The sequence below is a fragment of the Schistocerca gregaria genome, chromosome 3 (assembly GCF_023897955.1).
Source record: "Schistocerca gregaria isolate iqSchGreg1 chromosome 3, iqSchGreg1.2, whole genome shotgun sequence".
Classification (NCBI taxonomy): domain Eukaryota; kingdom Metazoa; phylum Arthropoda; class Insecta; order Orthoptera; family Acrididae; genus Schistocerca; species Schistocerca gregaria.
Window position 1 is genome coordinate 501592569 of NC_064922.1, and position 27225 is coordinate 501619793.

The 27225-nt window shown below is 42.7% G+C and overlaps 1 protein-coding gene across 2 annotated transcripts in view; it reads right to left on the reverse strand.

Moving 5' to 3' along the window:
- Positions 1-2296: 2296 nt before the first annotated feature.
- LOC126355175 (knirps-related protein-like) overlaps positions 2297-27225 on the reverse strand; it is a 169753-nt gene continuing 144824 nt past the window's right edge. For both annotated transcript variants that reach the window (XM_050005387.1, XM_050005386.1), the window contains exons 3-4: positions 8965-9443; positions 2297-5939 (exon numbers count right to left, since the gene is read on the reverse strand). In XM_050005387.1, the coding sequence (XP_049861344.1) occupies positions 5486-5939; positions 8965-9443 (933 nt within the window). In that variant the 3' untranslated portion in view covers positions 2297-5485. The remainder of the gene's footprint in view (positions 5940-8964; positions 9444-27225) is intronic.

Below are 27225 nucleotides of genomic sequence, written 5' to 3' on the forward strand. Positions count from 1 at the left end.
ACAATGAATTGCCTCTATCCGGTAATATGAATATCCTAATTATAAAGTGATCTTGACGTCATATATTCTCATATAAACGTTTATAAAGTCGCATAGTTCAGTCTGAAAATATGTCTATTTCTGAGAGAATCCAGAAGAACCAATGTGCAAAGAGGCGGGAAACTGAAGTATTGAAGAATGAATAGATGCGTTTGAAGTTTTTTAAGGTTTTAGATACTGCGATAGTTAATACCCCAGTAATAAAGTCAGTTGAAATAGAATGAACGTGTCTGAAAAGAAAGACAGAAAAAATAAGTTCAAGGAAGGTGATTGCGAAGAACCTTCGGTAACGGAAGAAACACTTCAGATGATCGAAGAATAAATCAATATTCAGAAAAAGCTAGGAATACAACTGGGTAAGTCACTTAGGAATGACGGATATACAGGGAGACCAAGGGTAATTGCCTGCTGGATAAATGTGTAAAAATCGAAAAAGAAATTATCGTCGCAAGGGATGATTCAACATACAGAAAAATCAAAACAACCTTCGGTGAACTTTAAAGCAGTGGAAATCGCGTGGTTTAAACGCGGGTAGGTGTAAAGAGTACACTGAAGGTCTCTACGTGGGGAAGTAAGTGACTGGCGGCGTTATAGAAGAAGAAAGGGTATCGATATAGAATACATAGGGCATCCAGTATTAGAATTTAACAGATCTTTGGAAGACTTGCGATCAGAGATAGATAACATGCCTTCGGAAATTCTAAAACCAGTTGGGGAAGTGATTACAAAACGATTATTCGAGTTAGTGTGTAGAGCCCATGAGACTGGAGATAAAGCATCAGACTTCCGGAAACATGTCATCCACAAAATCCCGAAGGTAGCAAGAGCAAGCAAGTGTGAGAACTATCGTATAATTAGCTTAACAACTCATGAATCCAATTTGCTGATAGCAGTAACATGCAGAAGAATGGAACATAAAATTGAAGATCTGTTAAATGACGATTTGTTTGAGTTTAGAAAACATAAAGGCATCAGAGAAGCATTTCTAACGTTGCGATTGGTAATGGAAGTAAGGCGTAAAAGATCACCTCGAAAAAGAGTACGATAATTAAACAGTGCAAGATGTTCGAAATTCTCAGAAAAATAGGTATAATCTGTAGGGAGAGATGGGTGATATACAATATGTACACATACCAAGAACTAAAATTAAGAAGGGATAATCGGGAACGATATAGGGAGTAAAACAGAGTACCAGTCTTTCACCTATAACCCTCCGTACGTACATCGAAGAAGCAATGGAATGGGAATAAAATTAAGAGTATAATGAATCACTGATAGATTCGATGATGACATTGCTCTCCTCAGTGAAAGTGAAGAACATTACGGGAGTAGTTCAATAGAATGAATAGTTTCATTAGTATAAGATATGAACTGAGGGTAAACCATAGAGAGACTAAAGTTATGTGGAGTAGCAAAACCGATATAAGCGATAAACTTAACAATGTGTACCAAGAATTATATGAAGTCAAGGAATTCTGCTATCTTGGAAACAAGATACAACAGGCGGATGCAGCAAGGAGGACATAAACAGGAGACTTACACAGGTAAAGACGACATTTCTGGCCAAAAGACGACTACTAGGATCAAACATAGATTTTATTTTGAGGAAGGTATTTCTGAGGGTATTTGTTTGCAGCACAGAACTGTATTGTAGTGTATCATGCGCTCTATGAAAACCACAGAAGGAAAGAATCCAAGCGTTTGGAATGGGGTGTATACAAGGATGTTGAAAATTAGATGGACTGATAAGATAAGAAACGAGTAGGATCTCCACAGAACCGACGAAAAAAAAATATATGGAAGACAATGAAAAGAAGAAGGGATAGGATAATAGAGCTTGTGTTAAGACATGAAGAAAGAACTTCCTTTCTACTTCAGGAAGCTGTAGATGATAAAAACTGTAGTAGTTCTATTACGTATCTGTATGTTGTTTCTCTTCAAAAGCATATATCTCTAGTAGTTGCGATAGCCAAATCAAACCGCCGCTTTCTGAATTTATAGCTAAGAATACTTGAATCCACTCGAAGCCAAATGATGTTATTCTTTCGGTTTCCATTTGACAGTTGTAAAACTTTAGACTTATTTTATTATAAACGTATAGCGTTATTGTAAAGGTAGGCTTATTCACCTTAATTTTGTGTCATGGACGTAATCTTACACAGCTTTCGACATTGAATCATCTTCCTGTGTTCTGGACAACGGTTAGAAACAGAAAGTGTTTCGTGGATTAGCCTTTCTTCCAGATGGGTGGTATTTGAGTTTGGTATGTAAGCTTCTGTAGTGTTAAAAATTCTAGAAGATTTTCGCTGTGATTCAGTGATTGCCTCCCGTTAGAGTTTCTGTAAACTATTGTTCACGTACTAAAGCTGGAATAGTCGATGTCCTTTAAGACTGCTGTGAAATAGTTTATGACAAACAAGGCACCGTGTGTTCAAAATCTGTACAATGTTACCAAGATACACATCAAAAATAAAAATGAAAAACCAGTTTTAAGCACGAATAACATTTTATTGTGAAACAATACTTTCGTTGATTACTGGCCTTATTTTGATACGTTGGAACTCCAACATTGAAAGTGGACGTAAATGTTTCCCAAGGAACAGCGCACGAAGTGCGTATATCAGTACGCTATGAAACTCATCTGCTCCATTGAATTACTTAAATAATAACAAAATACATAATATTTTACAAAAAAGCAAACAAGATACTAAAGAATATGCAACAAAAGTAAGTATTTACAATTGTCTTAACACACATGAAATCGAGTAATATTATCATACAAAAATATATGCCTCCGGTAAAGAACATGCGGTAGTAAGCCTAAAAGAATTCCTTTAAGGAGGCTTCAGTTTTCGTCGTAAAAAAAATCAAGATAGAATATCTGCTAATTCGAGTTTTTGTAATGCTGATAAATAATAAAAGAAGCACACAACGTAATCTATTTAATAAAAAAACTGGCCATTTAAAGCGTTCCTTCAATTAGGAAGGAATAAACATCTGCAGAGTCGAGTTTTCACTACTTCATTCAAGGAAACCTTAACAGAGCGTATCTGTAGCTACTGAAGTAAAGAAGATTCACAAGGAATTCCGTAATCCCCGTTTAGATACGCAAATAAAGCGCGTTCGTAGCTATCGCTGCCAATTATCGGCATATATCTTGCACTCCTTGGCAGGCCCCGTTTTCCAGTGCCACAAGCGCTGTATGCTATAGGTTTGGTAATCCTGATCGCCAGCAAGATGAGTACGTCGTTACCAGAGATCCATTATGCAAATGAATGTGATGCTTTCCTAATGAACTGAGCTGTACGAAAGTGTATCATGTCTTCATTAAAAGGAATTGAGATGATATTAACAGCTAGGTATGGCCTCCCTGTTCCGGGTCATTACCGGTCCAATAAAAGTGAGCCACTCAAGGCGTTAATTTAAAATGGCAAGCGTGATAAATTCGGTCCTTTAAAATACATTAGCTTTAGTCAATTTCATTTTCTCAGTTGCTTCGTAAATTAACCTCGCGATAGGAGATTGCTTTTCAGCACTGCCCATTAAAGAAGTATTAGTGGTAGGTGAGGGCACTCCGTAATGAACTGCGCATGAAATTGAAAACAGGCATCCCCCTGGACACGGCGACGAGACTAGCCATTCAGTCCTAATCGTGTCCTCACGATTTCCGTCTGTCAAGCATTTGGCGCCTTGCCGCTGTGGTCTCCCCAAGGTAGCTGCCTTCGGCCTAGATATTGCTGATGCGAATTACTTCGTAGAAATCTCAAAACAGAGCTTCGCAGTACCCTACCAGCTTATCTGTGGCGTTAAGGTACTGGAAGCACTTGGAGGTGACGTAAGATGCGGTACGTAGTTATTTAGTTTACTTCGACGCTAGTCTAATGTAAGAACAGCCCGTACTAGATGCTGTTTCGGAATTCTGAAAGATGTCTGGATTAAAGTCTTCTGTGAAATGGGAGACCAGAAGATACTTGCAATCTGTATCAAGTGGTGCTTTCTATCATTAACATAAGATGGCACCTAGTTGGTAAACTGGGGCATTTCACATTTTCTGAGCATCGACAGATAGGCGCACATCGTGCGTCTTCAAGTTTTACCGGTGAAATGATTGCTGAAACGACATTTAGGTTGCGCAGCTATAATCATTTTCTTGTTTCAACTGCAGCTACGGCTGCGAAATGTTTACACGTCTCTTTATTCAGTGAGTGGATTCAGATAATATTAACATTTTGCATTTGAAACTTCAGGGGGAGAATAAAACTGGCTGCAGCTGGAGTTTCGTGCTTACAAGATAAGCATTAAAAGACGGTGTGAATCCGCACATATGTAACAACATACAAAATAATCAATGATCAGGTCGAGAGAACAGGTAAATGTGTAGAAGTCATTGTTTCACTCTAAGACGTCTGCACACAAAACTATAGAATGAACTTTTCCCCAGCAAAACACTGTCTCCGTGATCCACTAATGACAGTTTGGGAACTGCAGCTACTTAACTGTCTTCACTAGGTGGACACCAATCCACCCCTCTTATCGACATAAAATATTTGGCGGTACTAGGGATGGATCTCGCATCCTCTATGGTACTGTCAATTCAGATATGGAAGCACACTTGCATAAAAATACGTAAACTAGTATCAGGCCGTTCCTCAAATTGTTATATGCCATCAGTTTATTTTTTTCCAGCAGCAGAAAGTGAACCAGTTTCTTCCAGACCGAATGCACTATCGTTACGAGTTTACTGGGAACGAATATTCCACAACTAATCCTTAGCCGCAGTTGAATACAAGTAGACCGCTGCAGATATGAGCCTGCGTAGCGTTACACACTCAGGTGGTCTTCGCCAAACTCCAGTCTTCGGCGGTCATCTTGTTGGTAAGGTCGAGAGGCGTCGACTGACGATCCCCGGCTGCGGACAGACAGAGGCAAATCCAACCCCTGCAGATATAGGTTCACGTAGTGTCAGACGGTCAAGGGAAATCGGTCGCCCTCTTTTTGAGAAGATGGAGAGGCGTTGGTCGATCGCCCTGAAAGAATTCCTTGATCGTAGTTGAGAAGAAGCAGGCGATGCAATCCAATCGCTCCCAATGTGAGTTCATCTGGTGTCGTGCGGTCAAATGGCTCTCAGCCAAACTGGGATACTTCAGCCACCCTCTTGCCGGTGAGGTCGAGAGGCGTTACCGTTCAACCCGAAACAATTCGTTAATCGTAGATGAGGACAAGCAGCGAAGCAATCCAACCGCTGCCAATACGAGTTCATCTGGTGTCGGCCTGTAAACTGGACCTCAGCCAAACTGGGGGCTTCGGTACCCCTCTTGTTGGTGAGATCGCGATGCGTTGGTCGATCACCCCGAAACAATTCCTTAGCCCAGTTGAGGACAAGCAGAGGAGGTGGTTCAACCGTTGCCTATATAAGTTCATCTGGTGTAGGAAGGTGAAGTTGTCCTCAGCCAAATTGGGGGACTTCGGCCGCCCTCTTGTTGGTGAGGTCGAGAGGCGTCGACCGACCGTCCCGTCGCTGGCGGTCGGCGGCGTCGGCGCTGTCGAGCGCCTCGTCGCAGTCGGCGGCCGCCGCGGGCGGCGAGCTGGGTGCGGAGTCGGAGCAGCACTTGGGGCGGCCGCGCACCGACAGGTCGATGGGCTGGTCCTGCTCGACGGCGACGCCGGCCAGCGCGGGGCTGCACAGCAGCAGGTCGCCGCCCAGCACCAGCAGCCCGCCGCCGCCCCCGGGCGCGCCGGCGCCGGCGCCGTTGACGGGCGTGCGCGCCGCCAGGCTGGGGTACAGGAAGCGCGCCTGCGGGGGCGGCGCCGGCTGCAGCTGCGGCGATCCGTGTTGGGGCGGCGCCGGCCCGTGGTACAGCGGCGGCGGCCGCGGGCCCCCGTGCAGTCGCGACATGAGCCTGTGCACACACACAACGTTGCCCTTCAGTTTCAGAAAACACAGTATGACAGGACGGAAGTAATTGTAATTGTTTGCAACTTGTAGTGAAGTGAACACACAATGTCTGGCACATTACAACGAATCGGGATATCCCAACTTTGATTAACGAATATCGGTACTTTACGATGAGGCGATGAACGTCATGGAATAGAGATATGCACGTCATTTGTACTCTGGTGACTCATGTGGAAAGGTTTCCGAAGTGATTATGACCGCACGAGACTCTGAACGCAGGATGGTAGTTGGACTTAGACACATGGGACATTTAGTTTCGGAAATAGTTATTGAATTTAATATTCCGAGATTCACATTGTCAAGAGTGTGCCGAGAGTACCATATTTCAGACGTTACTTCTCACCGTTGACAACGCAGCAGCTGACAGCCTTCACTTAACTATAGAGAGCAGCGGCGTTTGCGTAGAGTTGTAAGTGCTAACAGACAAGAAACACTTCGTGAAATAACCGCAGAAATCAATGTGAGACGTAAGACGAACGGACCCGTTGGGACAGTGCGGGGAAATCTGGCGTTACTGGGCTATAGCAGCCTACGACCGACGTGAGTGCATTCGCTAACAGCAAACACGTTTTTCACCTGCGGCAATTATTTTTCGCTATGATAAATACTAAGTTACACAGTTGATTTGTAGTCCACCTCAACTATAGGTCACCCTACAACAAGCAGATACGAACAGTACTAAGGACGGAACAAGATGGGGTATCCCTCATCCCATAGGAGTATGCTTAGTGAAGCACTGTGAGAGTTCAAGCCAACCATTAAGAAGTCGACTGCCCTACTTTTTGTCTCTAAAAGAAGATCAGAGATGTAGCAGTTTTCCAAAACAAACAACCAATTTTTTTATATGTAAATGACAATTATTTATGAATTATTAGGACTTTATTGACGATAAAATGCTGTCTTTTGATGTAACAGACCTCAGCCAATAACTGCTTTTCTTTTCTATGCATAATAACGTTAAATTCATTATTATTTATTTATTTTTGTCTGTTTTCTTACTCAAAATAAATGAAATATATACATACAAACACGATCTTCAGTACTTTCCACGCCATACTAGAAGTTGCTTATTTTGCGATACACTATCTGCTAATCTATATATAAATTAAAGTAGAAATATGTATGTATGTATGTCCAGGATCTCCTTAAAAACCTCTGGATTGATTTCAACCAAATCTGGCACAGAAACAGAAAGCTTTACTAGTGGCAGCACTGTGTGATTTATAACTTCATTGCTCCAACACGAGCATAAATATGTGGTAAAAAGTGTTTTTTTTTCAGCACCTGCCATACAGACTATCCTGCACAACATTAGTAGGAAGGTAAATGGCATGATGGCATGAACAGAGCTGAGTCAGAGGACATGGGCAGAAAAGGAGGCAGGGGGGGGGGAGAGGGACAGTCAGGGAGGAGGCAGAAGAGGAGGATGAGATGAAGAGGGGAAGGAGGAGGTGGACAGAGAGAGAGGGATTGAAGGATTTGGATGGGGAGGGTGGGCAAGATTTAATGTTTAAGGACAGAGGGTGTATCAGGTGCTAGGGAGAGGGGCAAGATTAGATGGATTGAGAGATGAAGCAGGAGTAGATGAATAGTGAGAGGTGGGAGAAAAAAAGAGTAGAGAGAGCGGGAGTAGAAGTTGAGTAGAGATGGGAAAGGAGAAGATGAGCTGGATGTATGGAGGAGCTTGGTATACTGTGAGAGTGGGGAGGAGGAGCAGTGATGGACAAACAGAGAGGAGCAGGAGGAAGTGAACAGCGAGAGAGGAGGTGAAGTGTAGAAAGAGATGGACTGGAGAATGTGGAGTGGGTGATGCATAGAAGAAGGGGGATGAGGGGACGGAGAGAGAGAGATATAGGAACAGATGGACAGAGAGAGGGGTGAGGAGAGAGAGGTGTAGGCGCATGTTGAAGATAGAGTGAGGAAATCGGCAGGTGAAAAAGGAAGCGATTGTAAGAACGCAGCTGAAAGACAAAGACACAGAGAGTGTATGAAGAGGCAGTTCGAATGCCATCAATTTCTAAGGAGGTCATATGAAAGATGGAATACATAAATACGTGGACAAAGCAGGGGTATTCAGCTAGTATCGTATTAGACAAAAGTGAATTGTTTGTGTAATGCACTGTAATAAATTAGGGCATATTATTCCCACGCATTTGGAAGATAGCAGTAATTTACAGATACATTTTTTTCTTCGTGTTGGATTCCATTGGAACCACTGGGCTCGACGAGTGTGAAGCAATCCAAAACAAGAAGTCAGCAATCAGTCACTACTCAATCTGCCAGTCTGTTCTTGATTGCAGATATAGATTTCAGGTACAGAATAGATGTTGTCATATGATATATGAAACACAGAGGTATCAGAGAGTTCAATATCACTGATTATTTTGTATTTATTATGTTTCTAGCACACGATAGGTATTCTGTAGCTGAGATCTACATGTATAATAGTATGGACTGAGTTGCGACTGACTGCTGGCTTCATTCCTGTTTCTGTATATTTTACTTCTATGCATTTTCAATCCCTCTGAAGCTCACACGAGTAGTATAATTCCCGCTGATGTTTGTATTGAAATATGTCAAAAACTTCTTATGAAAACAAGAAGCAGAGTACTCGAACTATTCCTCTGAACATTTAGCGTATGCTGTGCAACTGGAGGAAGTAAGACTCTGAGAGACATAGCAAGAAACCTCTGCCTCCCAAAAAACCGTTTGATAACTATCACTCTGGATCTTCCGGAGTGCCAAAGGCACTTCTTTCAGTACGAAAAGTAGAATGTTCCGGAGTAAGTGGAAGTACACCTCCTCTGTGAGGCGTTTTGTGAGAAACACAGGAATATCTTGTACAAGATTACGTTCAGTATGAAAATCGTGCTCTCTGGACGTATGCTCGTAAAATCCTATTGATCTCAGGGGGAATTTGGCTGTACTGGCTGAAGAGTTAGGAGTCTGTGGGCTTGGAGAATACGTACCCTGCAGTGATGGCGGCAGTCTCGTCGTCGACGGAGGACGCGCCCGAGGAGTCGTCGGAACTGCTGGACTCGAGTTTGCGCCGCTTGGGCAGCGGAGACGGCGGCAACACGGGGAAGGCTCCGTTGAGCCCGGCAAAGAAGGCGGGCGGGTAGAGGCCGGGCGGCGCGCCGCCGAACAGCGACGCCGCCCCCAGGGGCAGCCCGCCGCCGCCCATGCCGCCCCCGTCCTGCCCGTTCTGCTGCTGCTGCTGCTGTTGCTGTTGCTGCTGCTGCTGCTGCTCTTGCAGCAGACAGTGAATCTTGAACCAGTTAGAGCGCCGGCCGTAGCGGGAGCCGCTCTTGGACATGCCGACCTCGATGCACTTCTTGAGGCGGCACGCTTTGCAGGACGTCCGATTCTTCTTGTCGATGATACACTCGTTGTTGTTCTTGCATTCCGAAATGGAGTTCATGTTGTTGTAGGTTCTCCCGAAGAATGACTGAAAGAGAACAGAAAGTATATGGCGTTATGAAAAAAAAGCTAATTTGGTTACGTAAATTGTAAGTCTACTGACTACAGGAGAAATATTCCAGTTTCGACTACTAAGTAGCCTTAATAAGATCGATTACAATGTTACGTAAGCCTGAAACAGGTCAGCTTTTCAGTCTTTATGTGTTACCTGCCAACGACGTATTTTCGCACATTGCTGCATAATTGGGTCAAGCTCATGATCCGATTCCATCCGTGTGCCTTCGACCCATGGCGTCATGTGGGACGTCACCAGTTGGCGGCGTGTTACGAGAGGCATTCAGTAAGTAACGCGGCACATTTTTTTCACGGCCAGTTTCGGTTGAAAAAAAAGAGGAATTACACTACTGGCCATTAAAATTACTACACCACGAAGATAACGTGCTACAGACGCGAAATTTAACCGACAGGAAGAAGATGCTGTGATATGCAAATGATTAGCTTTTCACAGCATTCACACAAGGTTGGCGCCGGTGGCGACACCTACAACGTGCTGACATGAGGAAAGTTTCCAACCGATTTCTCATGCACAAACAGCAGTTGAGCGGCGTCGCCTGGTGAAACGTTGTTGGGATGCCTCGTGTAAGGAGGAGAAATGCGTACCATCACGTTTCCGACTTTGATAAAGGTCGGATTGTAGCCTATCGCGATTGCGGTTCATCGTATCGCGACATTGCTGCTCGCGTTCGTCGAGATCCAATGACTGTTATCAGAATATGGAATCTGTGAGTTCAGAAGAGAGGGGGGGTGGGGGGGGGGGGGTTGAAGGACAAGTAACTACAACGATAATTTTCTTAGAGGAAGTGGGCAAAATTATTGTCGTAATTGGTAGTAGATAAGGTAGTTATTTACCTCCCGAAACTCATCGCTACCCACGCAGGTTACTGGTCGTAAGTGGTGTACCACTGAATAAGAAAATTATTAATTAACAACTGAATCCTTCTAATCAAGATTGTCAGTAAATTTACAACATATTAAATTTCATGGCAGTAGTTGTATCGTGATAAGTAAAAAGTAACAAAACTCCTTAAATCGTTGTTTTTAAACTGGGAATCGATGGAGCTGAGACGGAAACTTTTGACAAAAATAATTTGTATGAGTAACCTCCTGTCCCATTTGAAATATCATAACTATCATTACTTCACAGCTTTCACGTTGAGTTATGATTTCAGTATATTGCTAATACAATATATATATATATATATATATATATATATATATATATATATATATATATATATATATATATATATATATGATTTTGTACCGCGCTGGTCAGACGGGTAGGCATCATTTACAAAATACACACTGGCTACTAGACCACTATTTTATATCGAAAACGTAATTTTTAACATTGTAACAAACTTGGAACGCTGTGTGTCTCTCAATAAACAAGTAATTGAATTAGATTAGAAATAATATTTATTTTATCACTGTACGTAAGTGTTACGGTAGATTACACACTGTAAACGAACTGACAGTCGATTACGGATCAGCGTTCAAGATAGATAACCCAGAGAAAAATCTGTGCCATATTCAGTCGCCGATCCAGGTGATAATGCCTAAGTGTTCCTGGCCTTAGAAATACACTCAAGTATCCATATTGACAATAAGCAGCAATACATCGTATATTCTTTTATAACAAGTGATCAATATTTTTTTCTTTCTTTTGTGATCTTATATTTCTAAACTGGCTGAGTATAGGGGCAGTCTGCTTTGTTTTATCCTATGGAAACTACGGAAAATTCCATTTGTTATCGTAGCTAGGATACAATTGCAAGCACTCCGACATATCTAAGTGATAAAATCTTTTAGCAGCTTTTAAGCATTGGTGAATAAAGTTGGGAATACTTTTAGCAAAATGTCACTGGATGGCGTAAACCAACTTAATCGACATAGTATCAAGGGCTTATATACCAGTTTTAAGTAGGTGTTAATACAATGAAAAAGCTTGTCACTGAAACAACATGGAAGTACTTCGTAAGGAATTAATAATTTGTGTGGTTTTCAGATTTCGTTATTCGTATCGCCAGAGAATTGGTTACTGTCACACACTTCCCTCTACCTACCGACGTCTTGAACAAATAAGTAACAAAACACAAAGATACAAGTACACATTTTACCATTAAAGGCATTTTACTGTGACTCGCCACAACAAGTAAGAGGATTATAAAGTGTGGGCAGATAAAATACGAAACGATGTCTTTTTAGAGGCCTTACAAAGGTTTTCTCCAGGTACTGTATATTTTGTGTGTGGCTGGAGGATTGCTGAAATTAATGATTGGACATTTCTACTCAAACAGAAGTATCACTGAAAGGGCGCGGATCTTACAGAAATTGTGCTCGATAGCACAATTTCAGAGCAATTAGAATGGGAAAGGGACAAACAAAGTATTGCATAAGAGAAAAGATGCGGATACAGCAGTCACAAGAGCATGAGCGCTCAAGGTAAACACGATAGCAAAGAAATCTGTACTAGCTTTTTCTCTCATAGCTAAGGCACATCCTGCTCGCTGAAATGAATGTTGATGAGGTGAGTCCTGGAGAACATTTGTTCACCAGCTATTATAATGTCGTAATGTGCATGGTCCGTGTAAGGTAAGGTTCCTGTATCTCCCTCATTTACATAGCTCGAACCATGATAGAAATATACGTCTACTATGAAGAGTTAAGCATCGTAATTATTACGCAAGATCTCTTTATTGAGAAACACCTACCGACTACGTACATTGAAGTTAAGTGAAACATTTGGATAACGAAGTGATCGAATGTGGAGGCTTATACTTCGACTTAATCGTATCGTGCTTAATTGCTGTGTCTTCAAAACTCAAGTAACTGCAGTGTGATTTATGTACTGGTAGCGGTAAACTCTGTGGACAAGTACATGTACAGCTGAGGTTAAACTTGGCTGTTTCCTTTGTGCTTTAAGAGAAGAGCTTGTCTATTTGACCTTTTTCCAGTCTACGTCTTTAATAAACATATCTAGAGAAACTTCTCTGAGGCACACAAATTCATAGCAAAGGTGCTTGGTATTTGCAATTTCGAGTATCGCTTTAACAATGTTATTGAATATCTGAACTGTTCTATGTCAAGGAAGCAATGAAGCAGAAATAATGTGTCATAATATTTTTAATATGGTGCATACCGCTTACGGGTGTCAATATATTTATTGCCTGTGAGTGCAGTTCTGACGGTCTGTCATTTTCAAAGACGCATATCAAATGGCGTTGCACAGATTAGCATATTACAAGCGAGCGAAGATGGCCGAACCCTATTTCGTGGAGACAATGAGAACGGATACTTGTACTGATTTGTTTTTCAGTTAAATCATAAATAAATTTGTAATTCAACTGCTAAGCGAAACAATACATGTGGCAGATTTCAGAGGTCATATTTTCCGCTTCCCATGTACTAGTTGTTGCTGTGGTCATGAAATCAAATTCGGCGATAATCAATGAAAAGTTTATTAACGTTTGTTATAAGCGCTGCTACACTTTTAAAATAGTCTGAATAATGGTCGCCAGCCTAGCTATGATTCGCAAGAATTCATTCTCAGTCTATTTCCGAAGACAGAAACCATGTAGCAGCCTAACTACAGCGCATTCATAAATATTCCGCTAAGTAACAAAACAGCGAAACAAACTAATTCCTTGCTACTTCCACTGAACTCTTCACAAAGTCTAGCAGTTCAAAGCTACGTAGCTTGCGGTAAACACCAGAATTACAACACTTCCAACTTGGACAGAAAAAAATGCACACAACTGGTTTGAATCAGCCGTATCGAGTCCATGTTTTTCACTAAACATCGCCAATCCTACCCATCATGTGCAATCCTAAACAACAAAAGTCGCGTAAACAATTGGGAAAGGACTGATCATAATTTCAAGCCTACGCACGGGAAACACTTGCGAAGACTTGTCGGCTTTCTGTACTGCCGAAATAACTTTATCGATAACTTTGGATATGTAGCCCCCCCCGGAAAACTTCAAAATTGTTTAAACGTTTACAACTTTCATCCAAAAGACCTCATGAGCAACAAGAAGACACTACCTTTCGATATTCCTTTCTCTCTCTCACGACACTACTTCGGAAATTTCACCATCCTGTCAGAACTACTAGACATGTATCCCACCTGAAAAGTGATGGAGACTTGATCTTGTGGGAAAGTCTCGAGCCTACAGGCTAGCCCCATATGCTCCAACTCCAACAATAACTATTGTATCCCTCCACTCTAGCACACTTTATGTTGATTACTCATCAGCTCGCTGATACCGAATAACACAGGACACCGCCTCTTCGGTCCCTAATAATATATATGATGTCCCAGCCAGCCAGCCATCTATTACGTTAGATCAAAAGAAAAGAAAATCATTAGTGTTATTAAGCTCAAAGTTGAATAATTGTCCTTTATAATGAACTCGGAATTATATGTTACATCATTGGGATTATTTGGAAAGACAGATGTTTTAATCCCTGTTCGGTCTGATCACGTTTTTCTGTCATTTCACTAAACCAGTGGAAGTGGGTGTCGTTGACGAGAAAGTCATACTCTTTTTCGGCGTTTCTCCAAGAAAACATTACTAACTGACAAACCCGCCATTGCCCTGGCATCCATTTTGTCAATTTTGTATTAGAAACGAAACCTTGCATGTTCTTCCGACTAGGTGTGAGATGATCCTGAAGCTGCGTACGATTGGTTAACGTCTCGTTGACAACGGCTCTTCACAGCTGTATGGACGTTGACTATTGATATTGCACCACAGCCACAGTCCCTTTGACTGTTCAGAGACGTCACTAACCCCGCCCAAAGATGAGGATCCGACTGCCGATCAGTTCCAGTCTTCCACCAGGAAGGAGGTACGCGACTTGTGTTTTCTGTAGGTGAACCATGTCTAGACGGTCAATACCGCGGTTCGATCGCGACCGCATTGTTACTTTGAGCAAGGAAGGGCTCTTAACAAAGGAAGTGTTCAGGTGTCTCGGAGTGAACCAAAGCGATGTTGTTCGGACATGGAGGAGATACAGAGAGACAGGAACTGTCGATGACATGCCTCGCTCAACCCGCCCAAGGGCTACTACTGCAGTGGATGATCGCTACCTACGGATTATGGCTCGGAGGAATGTTGACAGCAAGGCCACCATGTTGAATAATGCTTTTCGTGCAGCCACAGGACGTCGTGTTACGACTCAAACTATGCGAAATAAACAGCATGAGGAGCAACTTCACTCCCGACGTCCATGACGAGGTCCATATTTGCAACCTAGAGACCATGCAGAGCGGTACAGATGGGCCCAGCAACATGCCGAATGGACCGCTCAGGATTGACATCATGTTCTCTTTACCGATGCAGTTCGCAAATGCCTTCAACCAGACAATCGTCGGAGACGTGTTTGGAGGCAACTCGGTGAGGCTGGACGCCTTAGACACACTGTCCAGAGAGTGCAAGGTGGAGGCTCCCTGCTGTTTTGGGGTGGCATTACGTGGGGTCGTCGTACGCCGCTGGTGGTCATGGAAGGCGCCGTTACGGCTGTACGATACGTGAATTCCATCATCCGACCGATAGTGCAACCATATCGGCAGCATATTTGCGAGATATTTGTCTTCATGGACGACAATTCGCGCTCCCATAATGCACATGTTATGAATGGCTTCATTCAGGATAACGGCATCTCTCGACTAGAGTGGCTAGCATGTTCTCCGGACATGAACCCTATCGAACATGCCTGGGACGGATTGAAAAGGGCTGTTTAAGAACGACATGACCCACCAACCACTCTGAAGGATCCACGCCGAATCGCTGTTGAGGATTGGGTCTATCTAGGCCAACAATGCCATGATGAACTTGTGGATAGTATGCCACGATGAATACAGGCATCATCAATGCAAGAGGACGTGCTATTGGGTATTAAAGGTACCGGTGCGTACAGCAATGTGGACGACCACCTCTGAAAGTCTGGCTGTATGGTGGTACAACATGCGATGTGTGGTTTTCATGAGCAATAAAAAGGGCGGATATGATGTTTATACAGACCTCTATTCCAATTTTCTGTACAAGCTCCTGAACTCTCGGAACCGAGGTGATGCAAAACTTTTTTGATGTGTATAGTAAAGAACGAATGTATTAACTTTATACATGATGCGATATTTTTTCAGACATCTCAGTGTTTGGAAATTTGTGGTAAGGTCTTATGGGACCGAACTGCAGAGGTCGTAGGTCCCTAAGCTTACGAACTACTTAATCTAACTTAAACTAACTTACGCTAAGGACGACACACACACCCATGTCCGAGGGAGGAATCGAACCTCCGACGGAGGGAGCCGCGCTGGCCGTGACAAGGCGTCCTAGACCGCACGGCTACCCCGCGCGGCTTTCAGTGTTTATCACGGCATGTCTCTTGAACTATGTGTCGTACAATAATATATTTGTGTAGGTAGATCGAACTGCATATGTGAATACTGTCTGCGAATACGTTGTGAAAAGAGGTGTAGCAAAGAAGTAACAAATTCAAAGGTCATGCATAATGCGGCATGTTTTCATGCATCTCAGTGTTTATGATGTCATATCTCCTGATCTACGTGTAGTGCCATTACATAATTTTGTACGTGTGTTTAGAAGCATATGTCGATACTGTGTACAAAATTTATTGCAAGTAGAGTTAATAGCACAGAAGTAATAAATCTGAACGTTATGCATGATGCTACATATGATGTTTCTTAACCCCACAGCGGTTGTTGCCTGACAGTAAGGGATGTGAGTATCAATTTTGGCTGAAACCTGTTCAGTGGTTTTAGGAGGAGATGTCGAAAAAAAAGACACAAACATAAGAGGAGTGGCAGGAAATAATCCGGACTCATGCTCTAACTCTTTACTGAAATAAACTTACACAAGTGAAATGTTGCCCTTTCAATGCAGTCCTCTCCTCGGTTCCTACACTGCTCCACACGAATTTTGCACTTTTAGAATCAGTGCTGCTAGTCATTTTATGTCATGCTGTTGTGGAGGTTCGTCACTCTTTCCATCACTGCATCCACGGACTCGAACCTCGTACCTTCTAGCGCAGACTTCAGTTTTGGGAAGAGAAAGAAGTCGCATTGTCCTGGGTGTATGTCGGTGTGCATATGTTCCTGAAAAGTCAAACTTCCATTTGGAAAATTATATATTGGTGGCGCAGTGGCTATCACACTGGACTCGCATTCGGAAAGACGACGGTTCAATCCTGCGTCCTGCCATCCTGATTTAGGTTTTCCGTGATTTCCCTAAATCGCTCCAGGCGAATGCCGGGATGCTTCCTTTGAAAGGGCACGGCCGACTTCCTTCCCCGTCCTTCCCATGACACCGATGGCCTTGCTGTCTGGTCTCCTCCCTCAAACAACCCACCTCCCCCCCCCCCCCCCCCCAGCAAACGCGACGCTGTCAACTCCAGTTCAACGCTCCTATTAGCGAACCGACTTTGAGAGTGGCCAATTTCCAACATTCACAATGAAAGCGCTCCTGCAAGGTACCTGTCGAATGCCTTTCGTACTGTACAACGTATACGGCTTTAGCAATGGACAACGCGGGCCCCCATACTCGGGAAGACATTCCGGCGTGCGGGACGTAATTTTCCGCCGTTGCGCCGGCTGGAAGGAAACCTGCTGCCCACGTGCGCCACACAATGTGGCGAGACCGAGGAGAAATGTCGGCGAGGCACGCAGAATATCACACGCACTCCGAGGCCACGGGAATGCCGGTGCTCTGCTCCGGTTAAATAGCTGAGCCACTTGTCGCCGCCGTCTCGAGTCCTTTGCGCAACTGCGTACGCGAGCCAAGTGGAGCTGGCCGCCTCCGGTCGTACAGCGCCGCTGCTGCCGTCGCCGGCGCCTTTCCTTTGATGCGGTGGTTGCTCCCGAAGAAGACGGCCGGCGTTACGTCAGCGGTCCCCGCAGAGGCTCGTCCCGTGCTGCGGCGCGGTGTGGCGTGCCGCCTCGTCCCTCGCGGGAAAGTGAAGCGAGCGGGTCAGCTCTGCCGGGCGCCGCGGTCGCGCGGCCCGGCCGCTGCGTGTGAAAGTGTGGGAACCGGCGCTGGCGGCGCGGCTCCACCTGCTGCTGCAGCGGCCGCCCAATCGCCGCCGTCTCTTCCTGCTCGGCAGCACCGCCGAGCCGCTCTCGGTGCGACGCCGGCGTCGTAAAAGCTAACCGGCCGCGACTTCTCACGTTACGTCGCTACTCGGTTCGTAGCCAGATGCCGCTCTATTGATAGACAACTCTCGAATAGCTGACACGGTCGTTTCGTTCCTGTGCGTCATGTGGGAACGCACTTATATCCGCGGTCGCAATCTGAAATCTTGACGAGGAGAAATGCGCGAGAAAAACTACGACACGTACTGCTCTGCGGATGCACTACTGTTCACTCTAAATAAAGGTCGCCAGCGTCGCTTTGACCCAAGAAAGAGGTATACATATGAGGGTGGTTTGAAAATTCTCGCAATCACCACTAGAGGTCAGCGCTAGCACAACGAGGTGTTCACGTGGTATTCACTGGACTGTTGCCTGAAAACACGTGCCACGTCAGTGCTCTTGGAAGAGGGCTATGGTGGTGACGTGGCTGTGTTGCTGTTTCCGCGTAGTGATTAACGAAGATGGAAAAAATCGAGATTCGAGCAGTGATTAAGTATTTCGTAACGAAAGGTATGAAAGCAAAGAACATTCATACCGATTATATTGGAGGAGTGTTCCTTCATATCCAACTGTTACCAAGTGGACAAATGAATTTAAATATTGTCAGGAGAGCTTAAATGATGATCCGCGTAGTGGTTGGCCAAGATGCTGTAAGTAGACTGCCTAGGTTTTTATGTTGGTAACGTCACATAGCGCTCTGTATGAAAATCACTGGCTGTGCTGTATGCAGTCTGAGGCTGGTCGGCATTGTTGCAATATTTGCTATTGTAGTGTTGGGCCTTGCCCAGTTGGAGGTGAGCCGCCAGCAGTAGTGGATGTGGGGAGAGAGATGGCGGAGTTTTGAGAACGGATGATCTGGACGTGTATCCATCAGAGACAGTAAATTTGTAAGACTGGATGTCATGAACTGATATATATATTATTACTTTTGAACATTATTAATGTAAATACAATGTTTGTTCTCTATCAAAATCTTTCATTTGCTAACTATGCCGATCAGTAGTTAGTGCCTTCAGTAGTTAGAATCTTTTATTTATCTGGAAGTATTGGCACTCGCTGTATTGCAGTAGTTCGAGTAACGAAGATTTTTGTGAGGTAAGTGATTCATGAAAGGTATAGGTTATTGTTAGTGAGGGCCATTCTTTGTAGGGATTATTGAAAGTCAGATTGCGTTGCGCTAAAAATATTGTGTGTCACTTTAGTGAATGTCTTAGTACGTTCAGTTCTGCCCAGCTGTTTGAAAATCGTCCGCAGCTCGTGGTCGTGCGGTAGCGTTCTCGCTTCCCACGACCGGGTTCCCGGGTTCGATTCCCGGCGGGGTCAGGGATTTTCTCTGCCTCGCGGTAGTGGGTGTTGTGTGATGTCCTTAGGTTAGTTAGGTTTAAGTAGTTCTAAGTTCTAGGGGACTGATGACCATAGATGTTATGTCCCATAGTGCTCAGAGCCATTTTTTTTTGTTTGAAAATCAAATAACGTAAGGGGTTTACCAGCACACTCATTTATAATTTTTCTAAGGCGACGTTACACCTGTAAACACGTGTCACGTCAGTCCTGTTGGAAGCGAGGCCCACGAGAAAGACAGGCCGCGTCGCGTACGTCACGAAGGTAGTCCTGAACTTGCTCGCTCTCTCAGCTCAGGAGGCAAAACGTGTTTTTAAACCTGTTAACTCGCAGCTGGGCGTGTATGTAATAGCGAGAATTGCATCTTCCACTGGAGTCTGCTAGTATGAAGTTTTACTTATTAACAGTACTACAGCGAAATTTAATTTAAGATCAATACTCGATATAAATGGTACAACCGCTTGTTTACAGCATTTAGTATCTTCTGCTTAACAGCACTAATTACATGCTGGAAGTGGTGACTTATGCAACTGATAATCATTTTGTCATGGTTTTATTTTGCAGTAAAGCTGTAACAAATTATATGTAGGACCATGGACTTCCCATCATTATAGGACTAATAACAGTAAGATTCCATAATAGCGGATTCCAGTAGAAGATCGAGTTTTCGTTTGTACGGACACACTTAGTTACGAGTTAGCAGATGTAGAAACGTAGTTTGTCTGTTGATTTGAACTTGCGAGCAGGCGCAGAACTACCTTCGTGACGTACGCGCCGCGGCTCGTCTTTCTCGTAGGCCTCGTCTTGGAAGAGAGCTATGGCAGTGACGTGGCTCAGTTGTTCCCGCGTAGTGATTTGCGAAGATGAAAAAAATAGAGATTCGAGCAGTCCGATCTCCAGAATACACTGGGGGACTGCCTCGTATTCAACTGTTGCCAAGTGGACAAATGATTTTAAATTTTGTCTGGAGAGCTTAAATGATCATCAGCGTAGTGTCACTACTCCAGAAATCATTGCAAAAGTGCAGAAAATAGTCGTGGAGGTTAGCCGATAGAAAGTGCGTGAAATTGCTCACTCTTACCAGACGTCATCTCAAAGGGTATATCACATTTTAATTGAAGAGTTAGAAATGAAAAAAAATATCTGCAAGATGGGTACCGCGACTCTTGACGCGCGTCCACATACATGTGCCGTCGCAATGACAAAATTACACGAACTAAGGTATGAATTGTTGTCACGTCCACCTTATTCAGCTGACTAGGCTCCATCAGACTTCCATCTCTTCCCAAAACTGAAAATTTTTCTTGGTGGACGAAGATTTACTTCAAACGAAGAACTGATAGCCGGAGTCGACAGCTATTTTGCAGGCCTGGAGTTGGGATCAAGGCACCGGAACAGCGTTGGACCAGGTGTAATAACCTACAAGGAGAGTGTATTGAAAAATAAAAATACGTTTCAGTGATGTGAACGAAACTTGTCTAGCTTGAAGGGGGAAACCAGATGGCGCTATGGTTGGCCCGCTAGATGGCGCTGCCATAGGTCAAATGGATATCAACCGCGTTTTTTTGAATAGAAACACCCATTTTTTATTACATATTCGTGTAGTACGTGAAGAAATATGAATGTTTTAGTTGGACCACTTTTTTCACTTTGTGATAGATAGCACTGTAATAACAAAAAAAAAATATGGCTCACAATTTTAGACGAACAGTTGGTAACAGGTAGGTTTTTTAAATTAAAATACAGAACTTAGGTATGTTTGAACACATTATTTCGGTTGTTCCAATGTGACCGATACATGTACCTTTGTGAACTTATCATTTCTGAGAACGCATGCTGTTACAGCGTGATTATCTGTAAATACCATATAAATGGAATAAATGCTCAATGCATTTGGCAGTACGTGTAACGACATTCCGCTCAACAGCGAGTAGTTTGCCTTCCGTAATGTTCCCACATGCATTGACAATGTGCTGACGCATGTTGTCAGATGTTGTCGGTGGATCACGATAGCAAATATCCTTCAACTCCCCCACCCCCCCCCCCCCCACCTCGGAAAAAAATCCGGGGACGTCAGATCCGGTGAAAGTGCTTCGACGACCGATCCACCTGTCATGAAATATGCTATTCAGTACCACTTCAACCGCATGCGAACTATGTGCCGGACATCCATCATGTTGGAAGTACATCGCCATTCTGTCATGCAGTGAAACATCTTGTAGTAACATCGGTATAACATTACGTAGGAAATCAGCATACATTGCACCATTTAGATTACCATCGATAAAATGGGGACCAATTATCCTTCCTCCCATAATACCGCACCATACATTAACCCGCCAAGGTCGCTGATGTTCCACTTGTCGCAGCCATCGTGGATTTTCCGTTGCCCAATAGTGCATAATATGCCCGTTGACGTTACCACTGTTGGTGAATGACGCTTCGTCGCTAAATGGAACGCGTTCAAAAAATCTGTCATCGTCCCGTAATTTCTCTTGTGCCCAGTGGCAGAACTGTACACGACGTTCAAACTCGTCGCCATGCAGTCCTTGGTACATAGAAATACGCTACGGGTGCAATCGATGTCGATGTAACATTCTCAACACCGACATGTTTAAAATTCCCGATTCTCGCGCAGTTTGTCTGCTGCTGATGTGCGGATTAGCCGCGACAGCAGCTAAAACACCTACCTGGGCATCATCATTTGTTGCAGGTCGTGGTTGACGTGTCACATGTGGCTGAACGCTTCCTGTTTCCTTAAATAACGTAACTAACCGGCGAACGGTCCAGACACTTGGATGATGTCGTCCAGGATACTGAGCAGCATACATAGCACACGCCCGTTGGGCATTTTGATCACAATAGCCATACATCAACACGATATCGACCTTTTCCGCAATTGGTAAACGATCCATTTTAACAAGGGTAATGTATCACGAAGCAAATACCGTCCGCACTGGCGGAATGTTACGTCATACCACGTACTTATACGTTTGTGGCTATTACAGTGCCATCTATCACAAAGCGAAAAAAGTGGTCCAAATAAAACATTCATATTTCTTTACGTACTATACAAATATGTAATAAAAACTGGGGCTTGCTATTTAAAAAAACGCAGTTGATATCCGTTCGACTTATGGCAGCGCCATCTAGCGGGCCAACCGTAGCGCCATCTGGTTTCCCCCTTGAAGCTAGACGAGTTTAGTTCTTAGCAGTTTTTTCGTTTCATGCTTATTTCGTGAGATATTTGGCCCGGTCACTATCATTGGACCACCCTATATATGTTCCGAGAACTTTTCAAACCACCCTCTTAATAATCCAGTCTCACAAATCAAAAGCCCTTAAGCAGAAAGGTATCGAGAAAGGCCCTGAGGGAAGTCCCGATATCCGACCAATGGAACCAGTGGACCAGGATATATATACACACTTCAGTGAACATAGAGAAGAATTTCATGTTGATTTCAATCAACAGTCTAATGAGTATAGAACATAGAGTGAGAGCAAATCGAAGAAATACGCAAATAACGAGAAGCAGCAGAAATGAAAATGGCGAGAAACTTAATATCAGGATTTGTGATCACGAAGAAGGTGAAGTTAAGGAATTCTGCTACCTAGGCAGCAAAATAACGCACGATGGACTGTGCAAGGAAGACGTGAAAAGCTGGCTAGCATTCGCAAAAAAAGGAAATTGCTGGCCACTAGATTAAAACGAAGGCCTTACTTTCATGAAGAAATTTCTGTTTTTACCACATCATTCTATGGTACTGAAACATGGGCTGAGATAAAACCGGCACAACAGAGAAGCGAAGCATTTGAGATGTGATGCTATACAAGAATCTTTAGAGTTAGGTAGACTGATAAGATGTGGAATGAGGTAATTCCCCGAAGAATCAGCGAGGGGAAGAATGTATGGAAACAATGAAAAGAAGAAGGGACAGGATGATAGGACATCTGTTAAGACGTCAAGAAATAATTTCCATGGTAATAAAGGGAGCTGTAGAGTGTAAAAATTGTGGAGGAAAACAGAGACTGGAATACAGTCAGCAAATATTTGAGTATGTAGGCTGCAATTGCTACTCTGAGGTGAAAAGGTTGGCATAGGAGAGGACTTCATGGTGGCCCATATCAAACCGGTCACAAGACTGATGACTCCAAAAAAGTAAACACAACCTGTAATATAAACACAACAAAATTCGACACTCACAAACGACACATGTTCCACTCAGAGGCAAGAAACCTCACAGATACAGACTTAACAGAGACACACTATTAGAACAGGGCTCAGACACAGCATCTGGACTAATACAGACAACCACTACGTAGGAAATCTGATTGTACCAACAGAAGTCATCCGAAAACAAGAAGAGATACTAATGCAGAGCTAACATGAAAATGGGTGAAGATTAAAATAAAAAGCTTAATCACCATGCCAAAGAAAGAACTTAACAGGAAACTCAAGCAGGAAACAACACCACCAAAAATTAAAAGGAAAAATACACTTCAGAACTGATACAGGTATTACAATATTACTGACCAATAATGAACAGTTTATAGAAAAAAACCAATAATTAATTTCCTAAAGCATCACAAAAATGAAATCTAATCCAACATCACATTTTCAGACATCCATAAAAAAACTTCAAGGACACCAGACATATATTCACAGACAAACAGAAACAACCTATCACACAAAAGAACCAAAAAGTACCAACTCCAGGAAGATAACCCAACATTCACAAATAAAATACTTATATGTAACATGGTATAAATTTCATGATTACACCATAATGCTATATGGCAAAGCACGTAAAGAAATAAAGAACACCAGAAGAGTGAAAAACTCAAACGGACCTACAACACAAATAAAAAGCCTACATATTCCGCAAACAGCTTCACAATTTTTTTCATATAGCAATTATGTACACCCTTGTACCGATTACAGACACAACAAAATTAACTGAAGAGAATCCATCGATACACAAGAAATTACCCACAGGTAATATTATAGACATAGCCAAAACTTTTCAAGTAGTCACATCGCAAATTAGTTCCAATCTGAAAAGGAATATTACTTACTAAATGATGACCTTTCAACGGGAGCCCAGCAGGAAGACGGACAAACGTATTCATTAACCACATGGAAAATGCAATCTTTAATACAATAATTATGAAGAATTGATACAAAACTCTTAACTGGTACAGATTTGTGGATGATGAAACCTGTGTGGCAGATGACCCAATAGAGAAAATTAATGAACTTCAAGCAGACATAAACAGAATATACAAAAATATCCAGTTCACTATAGAAAAAATTCACAAACAACAAATACTCTTCTTGGATATAACAATAAAAAGACGCATACTTGACTTTTGCAGATAGCCAACATAGGCAGAAACAATTATCTATGCCACATCAAACCTACAAAAGTACAAAGCAGCAGCATTCGAAAAAATGATACACAGACTGAACATAATCTCACCCAGCAGAGGAAACTATGAAAAAGAACCAGAAACAATACAACTTGTAGCCACAAACAACGGATATAAAGCCCCCAAGACAGAAAAAAATCAACTATTACACCAGAGCAAAAATAAAGAAAAATGAAAATGAACAGAAGACATGCACACAACAAAACTCCACAGGTACTACCTTACGCACAGACACACAGAAAAGAAACGACCATTAAATGACTAACAAAAAGAACTTGTAAATTTTAAGAAACAAACACAATTCACCATACGAACAACAAATATACTGAAAAAACTAGGATTAAATTTACACACACACAGAGATCAGGGAACACGCCCCAGTCATATGTAAAAACCCTGATACGAGAACCAGAGAAGTACCAAAGATCAGCTGTGTATTAGTTAGAATGTCAACACTGGAATTCGGTGTATCTGGGAATGACAGGCAGAGATTTCAAAATTAGATACCAAGAACACATAAGAAGATGAAAGAACAAAAATAGCTATTTTCTACTGAACACCTAATACAGCATGGACATGAAGAGCCATCTAACATGGAACGGGACATGAAAATTGTTAAGTTTTTGTATGTCCATCCTTTTGGCAGGAGGTCTTTGAAACGGCGTCCGTTTATTATTGCGAGGAAATAAAACACCTACAGCCGTCCTTATAATTTTATTTATTTTGTTGGAACCGCATCAACTACAGCCTGGTTGCGCACTGAAGCGCCGAAACTGGTTGCAACAAAATAAATAAAATCATAAGGACGGCTGTAGGTATTTCATTTTCTCACAAATGAAAACCGTTAGGGTTAACAATCACAACAGAAAATTCCTAACGTCACACGGAAAAGTTCACAGAAAAAGAGACTTTGCAGTGATCAAGAAAGACGAGTATTAAATGACAAAATCAATATAAATCGCAACCCATTAACACACTAACACAGTAACAAGTAAGGATGTACGACAAAACAGAATCCTTCTATACGCACACACTTAACAATCAACGTAATATTAAACCAAATACAGACAACACAACAACAACAAAAAAGGCGAATGAAAAACACACAGTGACTATTGGCTACAGTACGAACACTAAACAAAGAAATTAAAAATACAGTGATCAGTGGAAGTGATGTGTTGAGTTGAAATGCGTTAGAAAAATTCAAAAAGTCAGACATCATTTGTACGCAAACGATGTAATTGTAAGTACACCTCGACGGCGGCACATATGCACTAAAAAGATCACAAATCGTAAGTAGGAACACATATATATTTAACAACATGAAACTTGGGCTGCAAAAAGTTGTTTCTCACCTGACAATAAAAGAACAACAAACCCTGCAATTTAGAAACAAATCTATAATTATTATGCAACGCAAATATTATATACAAATGCAAAGTGTATTACAGGCCACTGAAAATGCTTCATAAAGAAAAGGAAGCGAAACGCGTTTGGGACATTGAAAAATCCATTTAATATGGCTGCAATAGAAGAGTCACATTCAAAAACTTATAAAGGTACTCTTTTAACATTTGATCACTGGCTAACTCTTGTATTTTTCGGATAATTGAGGCGACTTTCTTTATTGCTGTTCCTTGTTTTCACGAAAAATTCCGCTCTGTGATTCGAATCTCGTGTTAAACTGGAGTCCTTCCCAATGTTACCCGAATGACTGTGGCTAAGCCATGTCTCCGCAATATCCTTTCTTTTAGGAATGCTAGTTCTGCAAGGTTCGCAGGAGAGCTTCTGTAAAGTTTGGAAGGTAGGAGACGAGATACTGGCAGAAGTGAAGCGGTGAGGACAGCGCGTGATCGTGCTTGGGTAGCTCAGATGGTACAGCACTTGCCCGGGAAAGGCAAAGGTCCCGAGTTCGAGTCTCGGTCCGGCACACAGTTTTAATCTGCCAGGAAGTTTCAACCGAATGACTACCTCACTGGACGAAGAAAGGTATATACCGGGTCCGTGAAGAATAAGGTTCGTAAAGAACAGTTAGGTCGTTAGAAACAATAATGTTGAGGATTGCTTATAATTTGATTTAAGAGTAAACATAACACACTAAACTGTGCCATCGCATGGGAGTTGTAAGAAAGAGTAATAGTAAAAATATGAAAAATACTAGTTTTTCGATAGTTTCTGTTTCAGAAATTGTCAGTTGGTAAAGAGGGTAACGTGGGAAACACTAAGAAATTGACACCTCTGCGCGGCGAAAAAAGCTTAGCTTATAGTTCTGCTACCTGTCTTTTCATATTAATTATATGAAACATACGTGATTGGGTTGACTGAATACTGAAGACACAAAACGTGCGATAATCCCATTCACACTGGTAAATGACAACAGCTTGGAGGAAATGTCGACTATCTCTCTAAACCTATAAACGTCATTGTGAAAACTATTCGTGACGTAGAATCGTCTTATTGGTAGTTATAACGAGTACAATACAGATTAATTACAGAACAAATGTACGCACTGAAGAAACTAATTCTACCACACTCCTTTGCAATAACACTGTTGTAATAACGAACACCCTCGGCGAGTTGTTTACAGTGATTTGCAGAACCTGTAGTGACAGAAGTGATCTACGACGAAGTCTCCACAGGGGCACACATTCTCCTGCCGAGTGAAAGCTGCTATTCAGAACGCACTCATAGACTCCGCATGAGATGTTCTCGCTCGTATCCTTTCTCTCACGAGTGCGACGTAAAAGATCGAAGTTGAAAGTGACAGACTGCAAAAGTTGCGGTTACTAAAGTTTCCAGCCAGAAAAATGGAAACCGCAAACAG